The 25,548-nt window shown below is 37.8% G+C and overlaps 1 protein-coding gene across 2 annotated transcripts in view; it reads left to right on the plus strand.

The window, feature by feature from the left end:
• Window positions 1-25,548, plus strand: part of KNDC1 (kinase non-catalytic C-lobe domain containing 1) — a 1,471,539-nt gene that overhangs the window by 1,131,942 nt on the left and 314,049 nt on the right. For both annotated transcript variants that reach the window (XM_044056877.1, XM_044056878.1), the window contains exon 21: window positions 17,510-17,620. In XM_044056877.1, the coding sequence (XP_043912812.1) occupies window positions 17,510-17,620 (111 nt within the window). The remainder of the gene's footprint in view (window positions 1-17,509; window positions 17,621-25,548) is intronic.

The raw sequence follows: 25,548 nt of genomic DNA on the forward strand, positions 1-25,548 counted from the left end.
GCTAGGTACATCTTACCTGTCAGTATATATGCACATCATACTGGTTTAATACCCGATACCTGTATGTGGCCTGTAAATTATATATGTGTCTATGCTGTGTGATACACATGCATACATGTACATGAAGTACTGACATATATATGTTATGTATACACAGTTATGCATGTGTGGAGGTGACAGACAATAGGTTACCTGGGTCGCACAGGCGGATGCTACCTACAGCCTGTGTCACACACCTTGCTGCCCTGAAAGGCATACATTGATAGCAGGTTGTGGACAGTGGCATTATACGTGGAGCAGTGGCTTGTGCAAGCATAATGTGAGAGACACCTTGTGTAATGGTACTGAGGTGCAAGTGTCAAGATGACAGCCCTTGCAGGTCTTGAACCTGGGACCATGAACACCACAGTCACTGACTTTACCACTAAGGCATCTGAGATATGTATGGATGTTATGGTGTTTAGAATATACATTGTACTACAGACATTCCTCACTACTGAAAACAAATGTTAGTCAGTTGGTGTACATATGTCTGATACATGTTAATATTCATATGTTTGTGAATGTAGGTGTTGCAATATGACATGACAGGGTGTATTATGAATGAGTAAGGGGTTGGGAGGGTGGCCTAATGGTTAAGGTGTTTGCCTTACAAACACAAGGTGCAGGGTTTGAGTCTCACAAGGGATAATTGGCTAGAATTAAAATGGCTTGCAAGGGCAGTTAGCCTAGTGCTAACCTATGAACCTATGATTGCTTTGTGCCCTTTTTATCTTGTCCCCATACTCCATATAATGCTCTTCCAGTTCACTTATTGGACATCCGACCCAGGCCCTCCTTGATGCATGATTGCATTACCCATCATTCCTCCCCCACCCCAATCTTCACATACACAACAACCACCCCTTCTATGGTGAATTAGGTTAATATTAATTGTTATAATACCAGAGCTGCATGTGTTTTGTGTACGTTCCAATTCCTTTGGAGTGCTTCTGTGTCACGTAGTCTGTTCATAGATATTTATATATATGCCTATTGATGTAACTGTATAATATATATATATATATATATATATATATATATATATTATATGTATCTCTCTGTGCAGACATATATATATATATATATATATATATATATATATATATATATTTATATATATATTTCGTATTAGTTTGTAACAGTAATGCATCTGTAGACTGGAATGTGTTGTTTCACAAACTACAGTACATTACAATGTACTGTACATATGTACACAGTCACTGTCCCATTTGTGATCATTACAGTGAAATGCATATGGTATAAGGTGTAGTCTCAAGACCATGAAACATGTATACACCTCGGATGGATTAGTGGTACATCCCATGACTATAGTGTGCATGGTCCAGGGTTCGACACCTGCAATGCTTTACGAATGTTTTTTCTGCAGAATAAGGCTCATTTAAGCAGTTGTAAGCATGTTTAAAAGTGTTTGTGTGACATTATAGCAGTGGTTAAACACAGTTAAACAAACTTTGTAACATATAACCTGTGCCTGCAAACATGGCCACATCCGCTAACTACTCCAGATATATACATGTGAGTGACGTAACATCTCACTGTGTGCTGACATAACATTACATTCTCTGTTGACTATAGTCTCCTGCACACATGTGTTTATATGGGTGATTCGAATGTTTATTATACAGACGATTATTACCTATATATGCAAGCTGTGGTTAAGGTATACTTTTGCACATGATAAACATCCCTGCCTTTATCGGGATTGTAACCTCGAATGCACAGATACTATGCAGATGCTGTAACCATTCCTCTGCTGACGTTAACGTTGCTTCCACCTATTTCCTATTTAGATGATTTCTATGTGTAAGCTAGGCTAAGCAAAGTGCGGGAGCCCACAAACTCACTGAGCTTCACGTACTCTTGAAATAACAACATATAACAAATGTACTGTGGGACAATACATTACATTCCTAACTAAATTAGGCATAGCCCCTCACTGACACACTTCAAGGGAAACCTTGTGTGAATGGGTAACAGACTATACACCCCTGGGATCATATGTCCCAGAACCATACAGCCAAGGGGTAGGGAGCCTGTCCAGTTTGATAGCTGCAAGACCTGTTGGGGGAATTGAATGGTGTTGAATTGCCACATTAACATGCCCTCTTTAGATCACTAAGTGCCCCTCTCACACGCCACACCTCCAGTCTTAAACAGCTTCCAGCAACTCTGCCTGGAATTGCTTCATTGGCTATGCTTGACAAAGGCTCAGTTACTTCATCAATGATGTAGAGAAGGCCAACACACTGTTGCTATGCTTCTAATTCCCCTTGGGCAGATAGTTAGTAGGCTATCTGTGAACCTCTAATGTGCAGGCCATCACAGCCATAATATGTGATTACACAGACCTTCAGATCACAATATACAGTGAGAAATCACCATGTAGTCAGAAAACAGTTGAGTACAGCAAGAACATTCAGAACACTGATACTTAGTCACTCCAAAAGCCTATCTTGGAAGCTAGAAGACTTGTATAAGTTTAAGGCTTTCTATTGCTTACCAGTAGGTTAGCTACAGGGGAGATGAAAAACAAGCACAGATGGGGAACATGCATGCAATGATACAATACCAGCCTAAGTGTCAGCCTTGCGCTTTGGAATACTGGCCAATGCTATTGGCGCCCCCATGGTGCCTTATTTAGGAGACTCTTGTAGGTGAATTCCAGCTCCGTAAACAGCACAATAGCAGATTCAATGAGGATTATGCTAATCTACACCAGGGGTTGTGATCACAACATGCATGCACTCACAGCACTCCTCAGGATGGACAACATCAACATCTGTGCATTAACTGAAATCTGTCTTAAGGCTCCTGAGAACACACCAGCACTACCAGACTACAACCCATACCACACATTTCAGCCACAGAATATGGACTGACAGACATGAAGGGGCTGTATCCATATTAATCAGGGATACCTACACCTCCAGGTTAGTGGGGCAGCATGATACCTCTGTGATCAGCCATGTGCAGCTAACATCAGCCACAATTGCAATGTGGCCTGCTATGGATCACCCTCCATGACCCAGGACCTCCACTCCACCTACCTGGAGACAGTGTAGATCACAACAGTCCTAACGCACACCCTGGCATTGGTCGATGTCAACTACCATACCATTAACTGGGAAACGTACTCCGGTACTCACTTCCAGGACCAGTGCTTCCTGGAATGTATCACCTCATATGCCCTATATCAGGTGGTAACCTCCCTAACGTGGGGTGGAAACTACTAGATGTGGTCATCACCAACATGGGCAACAGGTGCACCACAGCGGAGGTTAACCAGTCACTGGTTAGATCTGACCATGAACTATTCACTGTTTCCACACCCTAGCATCTCCCCCCATCCACGGATACTACAGTGTATACCTTTTCTACAGCTAAATTTACACTACTAGTGACAGATGTGGGGGGTTTCACAGCCCCCATGCTAAGGGGAAACACTGCTCAAGATACAGACAGATTTACAAATGCAGTCTATAAGCACTTACACGGATGTATGGATCATGCCATCACTGGTAAACCAAGACTCGCTCCTACTAGACAAGGACACCAGTCTGGTGGACCTCTGCAATAAACAGGCTATACTACAGAAGTAGGACAGTGTTCCAGACACACAGCAAATCCCACAAAGGGCAGACATCCATGACCACTTTTAGTATGATACGTAGGTCCCTCATGACATCATCCAAGGCTAACATCAGCAGGTGAATATGCAAGGATTCGAAAGATAACCACAAAGTCTTCTTTGGCTATGTCAAGGATCTACGTGGTGAGACACAGATTTCCACTGTGCCGGTGAAATATAGCATAAAATATGCTGACCGTACTGATATCGCCAACATCCTTGCAGATACATTCGGTGCATACTTCACCCCCTAAAGAGCCCACAACACTACCCCAAAGGTACAGTATCCCAACCATCAAAGACACACAGGTGGAAATGGCCCTCTCTAACAGCAGAACACAGCATCAATGGAGGCAGATGTTGACCCAGACTGCATCTAGAACTGAACAAGACAACCTGCCCCCCACCTAATTAAGCATTCCTACCTCAGCCTCTCCCAGGCTACATGCCCATACAATGGAACGTGGCAACGGTTATTCCACTCAATCAAGATGAAATCACAACTGACCATGGTAACTACCACCCCATAAGCCTGACTAGCCAGGTCTGCAATGGTATGGTTCGCATCCTCATGGCACTCAACAATGACATTGGTAACCTTGGAACACATGACCCAACCCAGGTCAGCTTGGTTGAGTGCAGTTCATGCCTACTAAACCTGTTTGACATCTTACATACAGTCACCAAGATGTTAGATGATGGGAGAGGTTCTTCACCTATACTACCTGGACCTCACAAAGGCTTTTGACACCATGCCCCCACTCGGGTATTATTGATAAACACACCAGCCTGTATTTTTCACCCATACATCACAGGTTGGGTTGCCAACGGGCTTACACACAGAACCCACATGGTATGACTAGCGGTCTCCGGGTCCAACTCTTGAACAGTCACGACTGGTGTCCCACAGTGGGAGCCCTACTGTTTGGCATATACATCTCAGATGTACAGGCAAAAACAGATGGACTATGGCAGACCATGTTTGGCAATGAATGCAAACTAGGAGCCATAATTGATAGTCTAGCTGGCAAGGACATCCCTCAAGGGGCCTCACAGAGAACGTCACAGGGTGCCGACACGGCCTCCAGCCAAGTGCCACTAACTGCATGGTCCATTGTGGAATTGGCATCCACATATTAACACATGAGCGGCGGCCACTTTAATACAGACGAGTGAATGAGGTATCTGGGGACTAAGGTAGATAGTGATTTCCCCTTTGACAATCATATCTCCAGTGATCTCCCCTTTGACAATCGTATCTCCACAGTAGTTAGGACATCCTTCTATGTAGGCCATCTGACTACTAAAAGATTCCCATCTAGATATACTGGGGTTATAGTGCCTCTTTACTCATCACTCATCAGTCCCATCATAAGGTATAATAACCCATGTGGGATGTACCTCAGAGGGCATGTCCAACAGGTGGGGGGTCCCCAAATGTACCTCACCAAGAGGAATACTGGCCTCCAACATATGGCCTATGCAGCCAGACTGAATAAACTCCTTATTTACTCAGTGGCATCTCGTTTACCCAGAGATGATCTCCACTGGCCAACACAGCCATGTCGAACTCAGGCTTGATGGATATGTTCCACCTATGGGAATCTATGTCACAGTGAGCCACACATTGTAGTGAGCTGACCTTGCCACAACAATAACCAGAAGATGCTGGAGGGACAGCTTCCTGTCACAGACACTCCCCATACTTTGGAACAACATCCCTAACTACATTATACAGAGCTCCTCACTAACACTCTGCATGTGAAACCTTGAAGGGTGGATGGGGAACAGTAGATGCACCCCAGGGATCCCACCATTGGCTCTGCTCCACAGAGGGATGGTTAATGAATCAATGGGTGGCAAAAGCTGACACATTTTGGCTGGCCTTATGAATGGCATCTGGCAGTTGGCCAAGTACCTACCTATGAATCTATACATACAGTATCTGCATATGTTGATAGCTTAATTTACTGTTCAGGTGTTGACTTGCCTTGTGCCAAGGCTGTTGTGTTTGCAATAGTTGAGGGCTGCCTATGTTGGATGCACACAGTAGACTGCCTATACATAACAATTTACAGGTTGTCTTGTGTGTGCCATCCATTTTACTGCATGTGCAGGTGGGGAAAGGTCAGTCCCTAGGTGCCTACACTGTCAGTGTGTGTGCTATATGTTTCCTGTTTGCCAAGGCATGGTCATACTGGGCACGCTTGTCTGCCTACTGGTGCTGGCTCAGAGTGTTCATGATCTGAGTACCTTTGTGCCTGTGGGGCCCTTGACAATGGTGGTGGGCTGTGAGGGTCTTCACCATTTAGTCCCTGCTGCAGCTGTTTCTGCAGGACCATATTGCGTAGCATGGCACACACTATGAAGATGTGGGCACATGTGCCTGGAGAGTATTGCAAGTCTCCACCAGATATGTCCAAGCAACAGAACTGTGATTTCAGCATCCCAAACACACGCTCTATGATGATTCTGGTTTGGGCGTGTGCCTCATTATGGTGTTCCTGCATGGGTGTGTGCGCATTTCTGATGAGAGCCATCATCCACTGTTCCAGTGCGTAGCCAGCATCCCCCACCAGGTTGCCATTTGGGATGTCCCCCCTGGCAAATAACCAATACAGCTGTGAGGCATGCCAGATGTGGGAGTCATGATAGCTTCCAGGGCTGCCAGCACACACATTCATGATAATGCCCTGGGCATTGCAACCGGCCTGGCAGTTGATGGAGGGGTACCCCTTGTGGTTTATGTAGCACCTACCCTGCTCACTGGGTGGTGACTTGATGTGTATGTGCGTGCAGTGTATTGCACCCAGTACCTCCGGGTATTCTGCCACATGGTGGAAGAGACTCATATTGCTGGCCAACTCCTCCTGCATCCAGGGGAAGTATATGTGCTCATTGGCATGTGGTAACGTGGCATCCAGCAACTGATGTAGTACCCTGGATGCTGATGCCTGTGAGATGCCCATGATATCCCCAGTTGGTCTTTGAAAGGTACCTGTAGCTAGTATTCTCAGGCTTACACATACCTTCGTATCCATTGGGATGGGTTCCCCTCTGTTTATTCTGGCTCTGAGGCGTGACCGGCACAGCTCCACAAGTTGTTGTAGGGTGTCCCTGTCCACCCTGTAATGCTCTACTATCTCCAGATCATGTAGCCCTTGGTAGGTTACCCTGGGTCTGAACACACTCCTCCTCCTCTGGTGCCTGCGGTGGTCGTGTGTATTATCCTCCACACCACCTTCAGTCTCCAACACATGTTGGTGGATCAAAGTTATGGCAGTCCCTAACATGTACATAATAAAAGTTCCCCGTCTGTATACACCACTGGTGCAGAGTGTATGGGAATACACAAATGTGTGTGAGGTGCTTCCACACTTTATAGTATTGTGCTGTGGATGCTGCTGATGTTAGTGGGTGTGTATGAGCTATTCCAGCTGCTGAGTGTCTTAATTATGGGTTTTGCAATGAGTACTGCGAGTGTGGGGCCTTTACTGTGGAGATCTACTTGCCTGCCTTGATTAATCTGTTGCCCTTTAATTCACTTTTAGACCTGGATTCCCTCCCATTATCAGGCATGCATCCACCTGCTGTCTTTCCTGTTTTGTACTTTCCCTACCCAGGCATGGCGAAAATGTGCCTTGTAGCTGATATACTGCATATCGCCTTTGGGATGGGTTCCCCTCTGTTATCTTTGCAGTACAGGTCCTCCCCTTCCCTGTTCTGCAGGTAGCTGCTTGCAGCCTTGTTAGCTGTTGTCAATGGCCCACTGTAAGCTCCTAGGTGTTAGTCATTTGTACTCCAATTTCACTGCTGCTGCATCTCCTGATTTCTTTCCTATATCCTTCCTGTTTCAGCTGCAGTGTGTGCCGCTCTTACCCGTTTACTGGGTTTACGTGTGTTTTCATCTCCGTTCACATACATAATCGGTTACCTTGTGTACTCTCAGCTAAGCATAGCTATGGGCAATTCGACACACTCCTATCCTGCAGCTTTGCCTAGCTAGGGGCAGACCGGTTTAGCAATGTTCCAATGTGCTTACCGCAATGATGACACACCCCTCTCTTGATGTCATCTTTATCTCAGGGGCACACCTCGGTGTTATAACGCTATGCTGTGAGGTGCATCCTTACACCAGTGGGGAATCTGTGATTCACTATTACTCCTCTTATTTGCATGGCATTGCCTACTGATTCCTAGCTACTGCACATAACACTGTCACTGCCCCTTAGCAACCCTTGTGCCATGAGTATGGTGTAGCATGCCCGCCATTGACTATTATGGGGAAATCATGATACGTGTTTCATTGCGGTTTTATTCTATATTTTTATATATCGTTTGCAATCCCCTTGCTGCCCTGCGCTTCCACATCGCGATAGGGCGACTATATATATTAAATGTTAATTTCATATTTTGTACATGTTTTTTTTATGCCAATGGCTATATATTTAGTCATTGGCATATATTAACAATATAATACATGTGTTTGGTCAGCTGTCATGGCTCCAATTTTATGTTTGCAAAAATGTAAACCTTTTTTTACGGTTTACATTTCTGCATGCTTACACTACGCCTCCACCACTTCCTGAATCGCTACATACTTTTGTTTGCATGCTACACTGCTGCACATGGGGTAATTAACATACACGGGTCAGGAGTTGTGCGGGCGTAGCGTACGCAGGTAGTGCACGTGGGAACAGCTCGTACCTGAATCGCTCGGCGGCCATCTTTGGTGTTAAAATGCAGATACTACGCCTGCACCTGGCGCAAGCTTCATGAATTCCGGGGTATGTTTCAGAGTGATCACGTCAGGAAAGATGCAGTGGTGGGAGCACAACCTGCATCATAAGTTTCTGTCTTTGACCTTGATCCCAGCTGTTTTTCTGCATGTTTCTCCATTAGATGAAGAAGTCTTGTTAGTAGAATACCTGTGAACTGGAGTAGCTTTGCTTCTTTTTCTCCCTTTACTATCAGCCTGGTTAATTGGCTAAGCTATGAAGCCTCACAAGCTCTTCAGTTGAGGATGCTGGTTTACCATGGTAGATGCAATTAGCTTAGACTGAAAAAAAATATGCCTTCTAGTGTTGACAATATACACAATTCAAATCTCAGGACAGGTAAATGCATAAGATTACAGAAAACAGGTTGTACAGCTCTGCTCATCTAAATAAAATGAATAACTTAATAGAATGGCATGAAGAAAAGAATAAGCAAGAATCCGCTTTTAAACCAGCAAGTCTCCTGTGTTACGGGCCAAGAAGGACTAATGAGAGGTAGTGGTTTTATTTGAGTTAGGGGTTGGGTACAAATCAGGCCTTAATGTGAGACTTGGCATAATGATTTTGGATAAAAGTAATTGTCCTGTTGCCCAGTTTTTTGTGTAACACCTGATATCTGTGGTCTTTATAAATAAAACAAGTGGTAGAGTGTAAATGTTAAGAAAGAATAAAAAAGGTCCCTTGGAAAAGTGGCATTTCTTTTTCTCTGGAAGCTTAGTCAGAATTCATGGTTTCTATCTCTTATACTATATTTTTTCAATTATTGTGGAAGCTTTAAAAGAACTAGAAACAGTTTATCAACGTAAGGTTCTTTCCACTTTTGGGGATGTGGGGAGGCAGACTGCTTTCCTCTTTTCTTATAGGTTCAGTGCCTAGCTTAGTATATGTTCAAGGCAAAACCTGAAGAATTAATGAGAAATGTTAATACACTTCCATAAGGGTCTTGCATAATATGCAAGGTTATTTATAGAGCTAGTTGTTCATTTTTTCACCTGCCTAGTTGTTTATATCTGCTAAACCATCTTATTTTTTTTATTTTCTCTTATAAATGTTCATATTGTAGATGTAATCGTTACTCATATTTCATAATGATGGCTGATGTACCTTCTTTGTGCATCTCCACACAGATTTGGATAAACTGAAATACTTAGTCCTTGCAGTTCTACATTGAAATATGTAGCTCTTCTCGCAGTCCTCCAGGGACCCTATTCAGACTCAAAGGCCATGAATCTACTGAATAACAAGGTGCTAGGAATAATGCCTCTCAAGATGGTCTTTCTTATTTCTAACCTGTCTGCTGCTTTTTATCCCCCATAAAGGGAAAGTGCTCAGCCGCCACCATCTAGCTACACAACCCACCCATACATGGTACTATCAGTTCAATACCAAGCAGCTGGGCTTTATGCACAGCACAGCTCATTTGCAGTCATGTAACTGTAGCTTGGAAAAACCTCGATTTCAAATTAAAGAGCTGGAGGGTCAGTGCCTAATGAGATAACTTTGGGTAGGTTTCCTTTTTTCAATGCAGCCATTGAAGGAGAGTATGTTCTGTAATAAGTGCATACGCCCTCCTCAGTAAGTGGTATTTAATAATGGTCAGGGCCCACTTAATGTCCAACTGCACCTGTCCTATCATTTAGAATGTACGTACATGGCAAAGATAAAAAAAAAAAAAAACAGTGAATCTGAATCCTAGTGCGTTGCATGGAGCACTTTGATTATGCCCTAAAAGCAGGAGAAATGTACTGCTGAGCATGTCTGAAGCACAAGACCAGATCTTGGAAGCACTTAAAGGTATTTAACAAAAACTTGTTAATCACACCTAACTACTGATAAGATCATATGTGCATGACAGCAGATTGTGTAAAGAACAATGAAAAGAGAAAAAGCTGAAAAAAGAAAGCTTTCAAAAGCTTCAGTGTGCCACATTACTATTTGTTTGCAAAGGCCGTCACTCATTTATTCTACTTATGGCAAGAGAGAAAGAACAGATTATAGTGGTTCAGCCGCACATGCAGGAGAGCAGAAGATGATCTGATGAAAAAGATTTGAGAGACAAGGGGAAGCCAAGAGGAAATGAGACATCCAGCAAAGAGGTGAATCGTCTGCAGTCAAGGAAGGGAGGAGACTGACACTGAACTGAGAGAGATGTGACGATATGACCCCCGCAAAAAACTGGGGAATGGGAGATGATGATGATTTTAGAAAGAAAGTTTGGTTTTAGTATGTTGTTATAGACCCCAAATCTCCCCTGCCAGTCGTGGTGGCAGTTCATGTGTATACACATTAGTGTTTGTGTTGTTTTTATATATATATATATATATATATATCTATATATATATATATATATACACACACACACACACACACACACACTTTCTGACCTGACATTTGTTATTAATTCAGAAGTAATATTTGCTTAGAAACACTTTACTTGTCTAAGTAACATGTTGGGCAAGGTTATAGAACAAATGTGACTATGGTCTGAAATATTTTTGTGTGAGAATTAGAGAGCATTTGATTTGGTTAAGAGAAATATGAAACCACTTTCATAGGTTCTTAGGTAGGTACTAGGCTGTTGGCCCTAGGGCCTATACAAGCCTAGCCATAATGATTCACTGGCTATTGCTTCCCACACATATTTACTTTCCTGGACCTCTGTCTAGCAGGGCGACTGATGTGATCCCAGGGGTGAATTTCCTATCTCCCATCCAATTGTCAAGGTTCTTCTTGAAGAGGGCCATTGAGGCATTCTGCTTGACAAGTATGGGCAGCCTGTTCCAGACTATGGGGAGTCTCTGGGTCAGGAACCCATCCCTCCAGCATGTTCTATTCATCGTGATGACAAGGTTAATTTCCCTGGAGCGTGTGACTTGGAGGGATTGGGATTTCTTTAAGTGTAGCATGTCCAGCAACTCTGTATGTTGGGCAGTGATCGCCTCTTAGTAGGCGATATGCGACAGAGTATAGCTGGAGTTTCTTTAGACGGTCAGCATAAGGCGTCTGGTTTAGGCCTGTGATTCTTTTTGTGAGGTATTTCTGCGGCCTTTCTAGTTGTTGCAGATGTCTTGTTGAGGTACATACCAAACTGGGCATTGTATTTTGTAATGGGTCTAATGAAGGATGAGTACAGATGGACAATGACCTCCTTTTTTTCCTGGATGAAAAGCCCTTACTGATGAGATGCCATCAACTGGGACTTGAAGCAAAAATCATCCTTCAATAATTTGGCATTCAGAGATTGTACTAAAGCTAATCCACTACAAGTGAATGATGACCTAGCTAAATTCAGCATCCCCTTTCAACCTGATGATTCCTCACTTTTGAATCCTTTGCAGCCAAATTCTATGAAAATGCTAATTGCTGTGTAGATGCGTCTATCCCTCTAAGAAGTAAACAGCAAGCCAAATTAAAAATACACCCCTGTGGTGGAATTCAAATCTAAACAGGCTCAACAAAAGAAAGAAATCATTGGATGTAAAAGTAAATGTAAACCTCTTGTTAATAAAAATAATTTAGCTATATTTGAGGAATTCCAGTCACTGATCAAATCAACCAAAGTCAGATACCAGGTAAAAGTAGCCACCCAGGCTAAAGACAGCCACAGTACCTTATTTAACTCTGTTAGAAGCCTTAGAAACAATGCTTAGTAGTGCAAAGAGCTAATGGCAAATAATATCACCTACTCATACCTAGAGGACATAGCCAATCTACTAGAAGATGCATTTTGTTTTAATGTCATCCCGGATCCCCCACACATTTCCAGATTTTATACTAATGTCTACACCATGCCCTCAAATATCCTAAGAACAAGTCCTCAAATCACTCTCCAAGGCCAAAAGTACTGCTTCTGTGAGACCAGATAACATACTAGGTTTGAAAACAGGACCTTTCAAACATCCTGCAGAGGCTATTCAGTATTAGAATCAAAACAGGAATTGTAACAGATGAATGGAGGACAGCAACAGCCATCCCTTTCCACAAAGCTGAGACATCAATATCCCTGGGTACTTATAGACTCGTACGTCTGACCAACCTCATCTGGCATCGTCATCATCACCCTCTCTTTCCCATTTTCTACATGGGATCAGGGTATCATGTCAACTATTGCCATCTCTCTTTCTCAGTTCAGTGCCACTCTGCTACCTTCTTTGACACTCACACCTGACTCTTGCAGGTCTCCCCTCACACAATTCATCTACCTCTTTTCTGGACACCATCATTTCCTCTTGCCTTCTTCCTGTCTGTCCCTAATCTTTTTCACCAGATTGTCTTCTGATTTTTTTGCACGTGTCTAATCCACTGCATTCTGTTCCTTTTGTCCTTCTCTGCAGTTGGTGCTACTTTGACTTCTCTGATGTCCTCATTTCATCTGCCCCACAGTATTCACCCTACTTACCCATCTCAGACACTTCATTTCCATCCTTTCTAGCTTCCTGTGCTGTTCTGCCTTTACTGCCCAGGTTTCTGTACCATTTAGTAATACTGGCTGCACCACTGTTTTTGCATTTTACTTTTCATATTCTTTGACATTCTTCTGTCATATACTTATTCTAGCTTTGAAGTCCTCATTTAGACTTCCCTTTTCCTCAACTACCCATCCCAGATGCTTGAAGCTCTTAACTTGTCCCACCATGTTCCCTTCTATCTCACATTTTAGCTTATTCTGAATTCTTCCATTTGCTGCCATTACAACTGTTTTAGCTATACTCTATTTCATCCCATGTATCTTCAGTTTTGCATTCCATTCTCCTACCATTTGCTGATGTTCTTGCTCAGAGTCGGCCTGTAGTGCCACATTGTCTGCATACAACAACTTTGTTGAGCATCCCCTTCAACCTGTTGATGCATACCAACTCCCACTGGCACCCCTACTGTGAGAGCAAACACTGCTCATATGTGAATCGTTGGGTCGCTGTACATTGCCTGCACTAATTCTGCCAATGTTCTTGGGACTTCAAACCACCACAGGACTGCCCAAATCAGTTTCTTAGGAACCATGTCTTATGTTTACTCAGTCTTGGAATGCCCAGTTGGACTCTCTCCTCATCTCTATCTTCTTCTCAACTGTCCGTCTCACTGCAAACACCGGGTTGGTTGTGCTTCATTCGGATCTGAATCTGAACTTCTCATCTCCCATCTTATGTTCCACTACTTTGTGTATCCGCTTATCCTCAACCCTCCATTATTTCAGACTTTGTGCATATTTCTTGCACTAAGAGGTTGAGAGGTATGGCAAGACAAAAGTCTAGAATAGCCTTTACTTTATTTCTGTTGCCCCACCCATGTGGACCAAGGCAGTCCTCATACCTGTTCTGTCTGTCCCAGTTTGGGCCTTTAGATCATCCATCATCAGTACCAGTTCCTGTTGTCCTACTTTAACGAGTAGGTCCTGCAGCTGTCATCTTGACTATCACAGCCCTACTGTGGGGCATAGGCTGAGATAATGAATAGCACCCTAGCCTCGCAAGCAAAGTACAACTCTCATTCTGCTTAAGTTTAATCTAGATGAATCAATAGAAAAAAAACACATTCACCACTGCTTTAGCACATTTGTCCCTTATGGATATGGGTAACATGTAAATTTCTACCTGACTGCAGGCTATTTGTGCATTAAATACAAGGACTCTGGGTTATTTGTACTTATAATACGAGGGCTTCAGACTTCTTAGGAATGAGTGGCTAGGCTTCAAAAGATTCTCATGGGACAAACCTTGAATCTAAACTCTATTTTTTTTTAATATTGTCATTGGAACCTGTACATGAATACATGAAACGTGTATAAACTACCCTGAGATGGTCATTTTCATGAATCTGGGTTTTGGTAGGAAAAGTGTACGAGATTATTTACAAAAGTCTGTTTCCTATGTTAAGTGCTCTAGCACTTCAGTGGGCTGACATCCAAACTGATTTGTACGTCCAAAAAAGCTTTCTTACTGTTACATCTTGATTGCCCAATGTAAAATGGACAAAATTAGTTATGGAATTGAGATCAAAGAAAAATGTCTGGTATAGTGTTTATAAAAGAAAGTGTGTATAAAGCTTCATGTTCTGAATTAGGCAGGATGAAGTTAACAAAGAAGGACTCATGTTCTGCAGGAGGATAACACAGCTGATCACATCACCCTGTGAAGGGCTGCAACACTGTGACAAGGATAGCTGAAAAAACATGTCCTGCAGGAGGATAACCTTGCTGGTCATGTCACCCTTGTGAATGCCTGCAACACTGTGACAAGGATGGCTGGAAAACCCGAAATTAGAAATGGATATTAAACTGGAGAAAACACTTGGAGATGCAAGGCCAATACTGATATAAACCACAATGTATGCATCCAGAGCTGTAGTCTGTAACGCTACATTCCCAGTTGTTGCCTTCAGTTTGATGGTTGAAACCAACATCAGGATTTATATGCAACTAAGTCATCAGGCTGCACCAATGATGGCAAGAAATCAGCAGGGTGTACTGTCAGCAGGGTGATTACCTACCTGAAGACTTTATGTAGTTTCAGAAAACAATACTTCTAGGAGAGACTAGTAACCACAAAGAAATGCCTCCTCTATGGTACCCAAAGAAGTCACTGAACACTCAGAGGAAAAAGTTACCAAAATTTCATTACAGTCATTTTTTGAAAGAACAAGTTAATTAACTTGGTTAGTTCACCTAACAAACATCCATCCTGTCCTGTGAGATTCACATAAGCAACCGCATCAAAGGTAACCATAACACCAACTGAACACTGAACGTAACTGACAACCAAAGAAAGCGGTCGAGGCAGAAACATAGGTGAAACTAGTAACCACAAAGAAATGCCTCTGCTGTGGTACCCAAATACATCACTGACCACTCGGAAGAAAGCATTAATTACAGTCAGTTATTGCTTCTAAGCGAGAATGGGCATGTCAGAATACAAGTGAGGCTAATACCTTCTGCTGTTTTAATGTGATGTATAAACCATCTCCGATGCTAACAAATGTTATTTCTGCTTGCATGAATTTGAAAGCTTAAGCGACTAGTGTGTTGAGAAGGTAATCCCCCCATGTCCTGAATTGCAGTTGCCCTTCCAATATCAGCTTTACTGATAACTATTGAATGACCCACTTGTTTCATTTTGAAGCTTAATTGTCTCTATCATATAAGATTAAAGTCATTATACTATTGCACTAGAGGTCAGACCTGTGTAATAAAATCAGACCTATATTGTATACTATTATTTTTACTATAACCGCATGAAATCTACCATATAAAACTTTCATATTAGCCTTCCTGAAAATTATTTTTTACATCTTAGTACAATGAAAACTTATTGGTAAAATTGGTGAGTATGCCAACAGCCCAGTTTATAGTACTGAGTTCAATGTTTCAAAAAAAAAAAAAAAAGTATATATATATCTCTCTCAGAAAAATTGAGTAGACTGTCAAATTCTGTTGATTGTTGCAGTCATACTGTCTCTTGGACTGGGTGTTTCCCATGCTGATGTTTATTCCCTATGCCTTTGTGCTTGTATTTTTTCAAGATTGGGCACCCCATTAGAATAAACTCCCTCAATATTCTTGTAGCTACTGGCTTCCTTATCAAGTAATGAGACTTACTATTATCCAAAGTAGACATAGTGCTGCTATGTCTGCTTTATCATTTTAGGGAATTTCCTTTTATGTTCTTTTCGATGCAGTTCCAGCACATTCCAACAAATGGTGCAGTCACATTTAAACTTTCTCACTTTTCTTTGGCTGAGTTATAGTATCAGAATAACTAGTAATGAAAGTCCTTGTTACTAGGAAGGCTTGAAAACTCAACATCACCATGTAACTTAAAAATATCCCCGTCTGCCTTCATTAAAATAAGCAAATAACTATGGACTCTCATATAATTTTCATCTATTTGACATCTCTTACTTTATAAACAGTGATGCTTTTTCCTGATCTCACTTCCAGTCAGTATTTTTTTCACTAACATCAGCTAACCAAACTAATTTACCTACTCGGTTCACCAGAGGTATATATCCAACGACTGAATAGGTTCTCACACTTTTAAGATGCTGGTAATTATAATACACCCACACATCATGGTTTAATAGTGTCTCAGTCTACTAAAACATAACTTTAATGACAAAAAAATGCAACACTTATTGCTCCTTGTGTGTCACCACAAATGCCAATATTGGGTATATATCTTGTGCTGGGGGCTTCAGCACAACCCCATCTATTCCAAAGTCACTTTTCCAAATGGGAAAAAAAAAGTGGAGAATCATCTTAACCTTAAAATGCATTGTGTAACAAACGTGACAAAGTGCAATTGCTGCCTTGACACAGCTGCATAGAAGATACTTCTCAAAACACAAAACCACTTTATCAAAAGGGAAGAGCATTTCATGTTCAGACAAAAAAATGTAGCTTCATTACCAAACAGAGCAAAATGCCAGCAGACAGTTTCACACAACTTGTAGTCAAAATAGTTATATTAACAAAGTAGATGAAACTCTTTTACAAGCAGGTTCATTTCACTCCTAGGTATTTAAGTGCGTCAAGCAGCCCATCAGTTGTTCAACACGCTCTCTGTTCGTGCAGTGCTGTAAAGTACATTTTCCAAAAAACAAGTCTCCCCTTTATCCCATTACTGTCTGTTGACTGGGGATATGTACATAAACGTGTGCATGGGAGGTCTGGATTTAAAAATATGTTGTTTGCTTAAAGTGGTTTTCAATTCCTTTAATGTATAAATGAGATTTTAATATTTCATTTTTATTTATGTAGACTGTTGAGATTTAGTACATTTTTAATATATTATTTTCTGCTCAGGTTTGTGAGAAAAAGCAGGATGAAAAAGAACAGCAACAAAGACGGAACAAATGTTTTGATTTTTTCTTATAATGCAAAAAGTACAATTGAGTACATACTTTTCTGTCTTTGGTCCTTGTGTCAGTTACAGTTACCCTTCAAAACTATAATCATACATTTATTGAGTGATGTGAGAAAATATTTTTTTTAATTATTTCATTCATTCATTCAGGGCTTTGTAAAATATGCCATTTTATTTAACAGCAATGCAGTTTTAGACGGATATATCCAGCAGTTCCTGTACACCTACCGATACTTTTGTACTCCAGAGGAGGTTCTACAGTTCATCATTGACAGTTTGACCAGTGTGTCGAGGTACAAGCTTGTTCTTTCATTTTGTCATGTACATCACTTGTACCATCTTTTATAACCTAAAAAAATATATAGAGAATAGAAAATATTACTAAACCCACTGAATATTTTGTAAACCTGATCAGAAACAGATTCCTGAAAATGTTTTGTACTTCCAGTTTGATAACTGCCCATTTCTGCATGTAGACTACAGAAGCTATGACTATATATTAGATGAGTGAATACAAACTGGATTTCTGTTCTCTTTACTTGCTTTGCATAACTGACTATGATGTACTATATGTGAAATGTTTGTTTTTAGTGTGACCAAACAGGGTACAGCAGTGAAGCAATAGTAAAATTACTTAAAAATCTCTAAAGAAATTTTTTTGTGACTAGAACAAAATGGGTTGTGATGAAACAGCTGTCAGATGAGTACAGAAAGCAGGGGCGTGGCCAAGGATGAACACAGGATAGCAACAGATTTCTTCAGCTCCACCAATTTCATTACACTGATAGGAATTAATTACTTAAAAAATTAATTTTTGAAGTAATTTTCTTTCTAAATATGTTTGTTTTATATAGTTCTTGAACTATATCTAAAAAAAGAAAGGAAATTTTAACAATATTCCTGTCAGAAATCACTTTGGAAATTTTCCTGTCAGTTTATCAGTCTGAAATGAGTTCCAGTAAGACAAATTCTCAAGACTCCAGCATCAAGAAAGAACTTCAGTCTCTGATAATTATAATCCAGCAACTTACTGCTAAGATGGATAAAATGGATACTAAAATAGACACCTTCATAGAAAAAACTACAAAACAAATAGACTTGTTACATATAGACCTGCAACAACAGAAGATCCAGATGACAGGCATAGAAGAAGCTGTGAATGACATGGAAAATAGAATCCAAGAAGAGGAAATCAACATTGAGTTTCTGCTGAAACAAAATACACATTTACAAACAAAGCTGGATGACCTGGAAAATAGATCTAGGCACAATAACATTAGGATTTTTGGACTGCCAGAAAATATTGAAGGTAACAATATTACTTCTTTTTTAACAACATGGCTCCCTAAAACTTTAGACTTACCAGAAGCATTCTCTTTTGGTATCGAAAGAGCACATAGATCTATAGCTAATACTAACTCTAACAAAAACTATCCTAGATCAGTTATAGTTAGATTTCTATCATCTTTTGATAAAGAGATGGTTCTTAAATCTGCTTGGGCTAAAGCTCCTGTTAAGATTAATGAGACAACTGTGCGTTTTGACAATGACTATTCTTCCTTGGTAATAGCTAAAAGAAAAGTTTTTCTGCCACTAATAAGGGAGCTTAAAAAAGCACAGTTTAAAACATACCTTCTGTTTCCTGCAAATCTAAAAATCTTCCTTCCTGATGGTCCTAAAATTTTTGATGACTTAGACTCTGCTTTACTGTTTATCAAAAAAAAATAAGATTTTGGATAAAATAGAGGAAATGGAATGGGCTAGTCCTTCATTAAAGAGACTGGCAAATGAAACTTCGTAGAAGACTTCAGAGAAGAAGAGACTAAAAAACAAATGATTTGTTCTATGTTTTTTTTTCTTTTTTTTCTCTCATCATTTTACTTCATTATTAATCTTTTTAAATATAGTTCCTGCATTTCCAGAAAGCCACAAATATTCTGAAAAATATTTAATCAAAATTATTCTCTGTGTGCAAAGAAATGTTTTGTTTCATAACCAGTCAAAATATCTGAGGGACTAATAACAAGCTATTATTCAGTTTGTTTCTCTTTCTGAAAAAGAGAAGTAAGGTCAGTAATTTGATACATTTTTTTTCTTTTTTTTTTCTCATTTTCTTTTCTTTGTTTAAACAATGCCATTCTATTTACATTATGTAGTGGGTAAAGGGTGGGGGAGGGCAGGGAGATAAGAGTAATGAAAGTATGATAAATGGAATAATAACATATTTATTCCTTGTAAAAAGTTTATATGTTCTTCAAATGCTATTCCTAATTATACTTTCTTGATTATACTGCTTATGCTTGTTTGTAAATAATCTGTCATGCTTTAACTAATAATAATTAGAACTAAATAATAGTAAATAATATGTTTTATTTTTAACTCTATTAATATAAACAGTAAGTAATATTCCATTGTATATACTTCTTATAGCTTTCTCTTGCATCTTTTTTATTTCTGCTTTACACTCTATTTTCTACTCTCTTTTTCTTTTCCTTTTTTTTTTTCATATTAATATATAGAAATGCTTTTGATCATATAGACACAGTAAATAAGATTTGCATAAAAATTGAGTTGGGACAAAAATATTGAGTTTTATTACTTATTAATAACTTTGGGCTTAATTTCACTTACATAGAGGCTGTAATAACCTGTAAAATACATTGCAAAGGTTTTGTCATGTTTAGATGCATTTAACAAGTTTCCCGCCAAAATGTTAAGGGAGACAATCTGGGATGTGGGCTACCTCATGAACAGTGTCCTCGAGTTGTTTCAAAAGCTTCAACTCTCAGAATTCTCAAAGAGAAGCTGAAAGCAGTCAATTTGACCTTTGACCCAGACATCACACTGACACATCACACTGACACATCACACTGACACATCACACTGACACATCACACTGACACATCACACTGACACATCACACTGACACATCACACTGACACATCACAGATTCAGGAAGAACACTCTACCAGGAAGTAGAACTGATGCAAATGCGACTATGTGAAGGAAAATGAACTCTTTAACATTTAAATGTGAGTTATTTTATATAATTACTTAAATATCTATGTTATAATTTATAAAATGTCAGTTATAATGGTTTTAAATGATGTAATTTCTTGTAGTAAGTAAATGTCTTATTTTTAGAAGACATAGAAAATGAAACATTTATTGAAGTGTTTTTGAAAATCTACTTGACTGCAGCATACTAATCTGTGTTAAAAACTTATGTTCCAAACATATACATTACTATAACTCATTTAATTCATCTGAATGACAAGCATAAATAACTTTATAACTCTATTCTGGAAGAAATTGTCATGTGATATATTTTAAAGCAGTAGTATAGACATACAAAATACAGATGGCTTTTTTTACAATAATGCAAGTGTTTCTGAGAGTTTGCATAACTATGCAGTATGATTTATAACAATTTCTATAAATATAATATTTTATTCTATTGACAATAATGAGTATGAGTAAAATGCTCATATACAAGCAATTCAAGGTTTTTTTTGGAAGCTGTTGACTGCATTTACATGACAGAAAATAGATGCATTTTAATATATGTAATGTCTGAACCATATTAGCCAAAGTTTTTGATTTAAATGAATGTTAGAACTTATTTTTACATACTTTGAATAAATTAATATGTAAATATGCTTTCCTTTTTTTTTTCTCTCTCTCTTTCTTTCACTCTCTCTTTCACGTCTTTTATCTCTCTCTCTCCTCTTGGTTCCTAATATCAAGATTATTTGAATGCTATTTGAATACAAGTGTATTATATTACATAGATAGTATGAATAGTTTTTAAAAAAAAAAAAAAAAAAAAGTTTATTTTAGTTTATATGATGCTGTTTTATCAAATGTGTAGTCTTGTCTTGCTAGATAATTGAATTGAAAGCTGTTAATTTAAGTTAAATATAACCAGTATTAAATTGATAAGGTGGTAGCTGATGTACTGCTGCTTAGGGTAGGGGGTTAACTTGAGTGGTAAATACTACTCTAAGTTGGAGTTTTTAACTCCAGGCTGGATGCAAGGTTTAATCCTTACATTATTTTCACTTGTTCATTGTTATATTTATATAGTTTTGACATCCACAATATATTTTGTACACTCATTGTCACTACAAACAAAATTGAATCCTATACAAAATCCCATAAGAGATTCAATAAATACAGCTATATTTAAAGGTACACCTAAAGGAGGAGATGTAACATTACTTATGTTGTTATTTGTTATTTTGATCATAAGATTTTTAAGTTTTAAAAATGCCAAATGACATCTTTAAAAGGAATTTCTTTAAACATTAATGGATTGAATAATCCGTGTAAAAGGGCAAGCCTAATAAGATACATTAATTTACATAAGGCCAACTTAGTCTTCCTGCAAGAAACCCATCTCTTGAAAAAAGATATTGATAAACTAGCCACAAACAAATATACAATATTGGTTAGTTCAGAGCACACACAGAAAAAAAGAGGAGTGGCTATTTTATGGAATAAAAGTATGCCCATTCCTAAAACCATTGTCTTATCAGGATGACAAAGGAATGTTTTGTATGGTTACAATACAAATTAATGGGAAGACTTACACTTTAATTAATGTATATTGGATACCTGGAATTGGTATTAATACAGTGAAACATCATCTTGATAAGATCATATCATTCTCTATAGGAGATATTATTTTAGCTGGTGACTTTAATTGTATACTACATGAAAGTGATACTACCAGTATAGGAAAAAGAAGAATTACATCTAATGCAAAACATTTAAATGATTTTGCTAATTCCTATCATTTGAATGATATTAATAATCAGATAGATTCAAAATCATTACCATACACCTTTTTTTCTAACAGATACAAAACTTATTAAAAAATAGATAGGGTCTTTATTTCTAACCAGATGGTAACAGATTTAATTAATTCCAAAATCATTTCATGTCCTATATCTGATCATAATTCAATTGTTTTTGAATTCATGATAAAAAATACTCATAATGTTCAGATCAAAAGGATACCAGCATACTTAACTCAACTAAAAGACTATGAAGAATATATACTTTCAGAAGTAAAACATTTTTTAGACATAAATAATACTCCTGAAGTCTCCATTGTCTATGTCTGGGATGCCTTAAAATCATATCTATATGGACAAAGTATCAGATGGTATAATAATAAAAGGAAATCTTGGGATAAGGAATTGTTAGATATTCAAAGTAAATTAGACTCTTATAAACATAATAATAAAGAAAATATTATGGACAAGAAAGTTATTGAAGAAATAAACAAACTAAATGAGAAATACAAAGAAATTTTAACTCATAAAGTTAAAATAACTTTAGAGAAATACAAGTTTTGTCTTATTCAATAAGCCCCAAATACTTACATAGACTTAAAAATAAAACAAAAGGTTGAATAAACAAAACCATATCAAAGAAATCTTTTCTGTAAGGAAAAAGAAGAATGTTTCTAGTATACCAGAAATACTAGATGAATTTAGAAATCACTTTCACAAAATTAACCATAATAACATTAACATGGAACCTAAAGATAAAATAAAGGAGTTTATAACCACAAACATGAATAAAAAGCTTAATAAACAACAGATTAAACTATTGGACAAAAGTATTTCATATACAGAGGTTATTACACAAATAAATAAGCTTAAATCAAACAAAGCACCGGGTAATGATGGTATTATACCAGAGATATATAAAATCCTTTCTAAAAGTACATACTCATTAATACATAAGGTTTTTATTTTGGCCCAAACTGAGTTAATAACCCCCCCATCTTGGCAATATACATTTATTACGCCAATTTTAAAACCTAATAAAGATCCAACTAGATGTACTTCATATCGGCCCATCTCATTACTTAATGTTGATTATAAAATGTTTGAGTATTTTTGCTGATAGATTGAAGACAATCATCCCCGGCATTATAGATATAGATCAGACAGGCTTCATTGTAAATAGAAATACTTTTGATAATATAAGAAGAACTTTAACATTAATTGATTTTGCAAATAGGAAAAATAAAGATTTAACACTTATTAGTCTTGATACAAGTTCAGCATTTGATTCAGTAAGTTGGGACTATCTGTTTACCTTACAGAAGTGCACAAACTTCTCAGATGCATTTGTAAATCTAATTGAGCATTTATACAAAGGAACATTGTCTTATATTAAGGTAGGAACATATGTTTCACAAAAAATACCCATTTTTAAAGGTACAAAACAAGGATGTCCACTTTCTCCACTATTATTCACTTTAGTAATGGAGCCTTGGGCTAATTTGATCAGAAACAGTACTGACATAGAGGGTTTTGAAATAGATGAAAATACAACATCCAAAATTCAACTTTTTGCAGATGATGTTCTAATTACATCAGCAGGATCTAATTCTTCTATGCAGTCTCTATTTGATAAAATGATGAATTTTAAAAGTATTTCTGGTTTAATATTCAATGAAGAAAAAACTAAAATACTACCTATATATACACGAAAAAATATTCTCATTAGTGATTTTACTAAATATGTACCCAATTCAGGTCAGATAACTTATTTAGGTATAATACTATCTAAAGATATTAAATCTATTATATATAATAATGATAATACCTGTTTTCTTAATATACAAAATCTTTTCAATACCTGGAATAATATGTTTTTTACTATGGAGGAGAGACTTACAATTATTAAAATGATAATATTCCCCAATATTTTATACTTAATACAATCAATAATACTTCCACCTACAAAAATAATTATCAAGAAACTGAATACACTAATGTTAAATTTCCTATGGGCACCTAATAGACCTAGGATTGCATTAAAGAAACATACTAATAGCTGGTCTCAAGGGGGTATTTCTTTTCCAGACTTTAATTTATATACTATTTCTTCTATTGTAAAAGTTATTACTTTATTAATAGATCAGTCATATGTCACAAAATGGAAAGATTATTGGGAGCTAATTAGTATGCACTTCATGAAAATCTCCTTAACACATAAAAATATGATTGTAAATAACTCCATGTTATGGTTACTAAAGGAATTTTGTACTTCACCTATTACACCTAAACATATGGTTTGTTACCCATTAAATATTATTATTAGCTATCGTAACTTTATATTCATGCACCCTAAGTATAGGGAATGGAATTTTATTATATTCCCTATAATGTATACTCTGGGTATGCTTTTGTCATCTACTTCTGAAGGAACTCATTTAGCTATAGATAATGATCTAAAGTACTGGTATCAGTTGATATCTGATAATAAAGTTAAAAATCTAGATTTCTTAAAACAAGAATTTGATCTAAGAGAAACTTGCTGGTTAGAGGTTCAGACCTTTAGACAACATCTCATTAATAAAATAGATCTAATGTCTATACCAGTTAAAGAATCTATTCCAACACTGATTGATTACTTGATATTAAATTTACAACATAAAGTTTCTGATAAAGGTAAACTTTCATACATACATAAAATTATCAGACAAGAAACTTTTTACAGTGTAGATACATACTGGAATTATTTCACTTCTATTAATGGGGACCCACCAAATCAACAAGATAAACAATATATATTGGAATCTGCCTATAGAACTACGTCTTCCATTGTCTGGAGACTTTATACATGTTAATTTTTACACAGATCTTTTTATACACCTTTGATGATGAATAAAATAAATAATAAAGATAATCTATGTAAGAGATGTAATGTAGAAATTAATGCTGACTGGGCTCATATGTTTTATGACTGTATAAAATTGAAAGAATACTGGAAGTCAATTAATGCATTTTTGCAGGCTCTTTTTACAGATAATTTCATTATTTCTAAATCTCTTATATTATTCAACACACCTGTACCTCAAAGTGTTAAAAGGTTAAGCTTCCCTTGTTATGGTCTATTCTAGCAGTGGCTAGGAAAATAATAACCAGAAATTGGATTTCAGATACACCTCCTTCGTTCAATGAATTTAAAAATGTTATGAATATAGTGTGCCATATGGAAATAAACACAATTAGGTCAAGAACAACTAGAAAAACATCTTATTATATTGTATGGGATAATTTACAAAATTTGTTAAAAAAGTCCTAATTTCAATAGCATGGTATTTTAGTTTAATTAATTGATCTGATTGTAGTGGATGTCTTTGTAAATACTTTAGTTGTTTTGTTGAATGTTATAATCATATCTATTATTAATT

The sequence above is a fragment of the Protopterus annectens genome, chromosome 14.part0, assembly GCF_019279795.1.
Source record: "Protopterus annectens isolate FY-2018-M chromosome 14.part0, PAN1.0, whole genome shotgun sequence".
NCBI classification, from domain to species: domain Eukaryota; kingdom Metazoa; phylum Chordata; order Ceratodontiformes; family Protopteridae; genus Protopterus; species Protopterus annectens.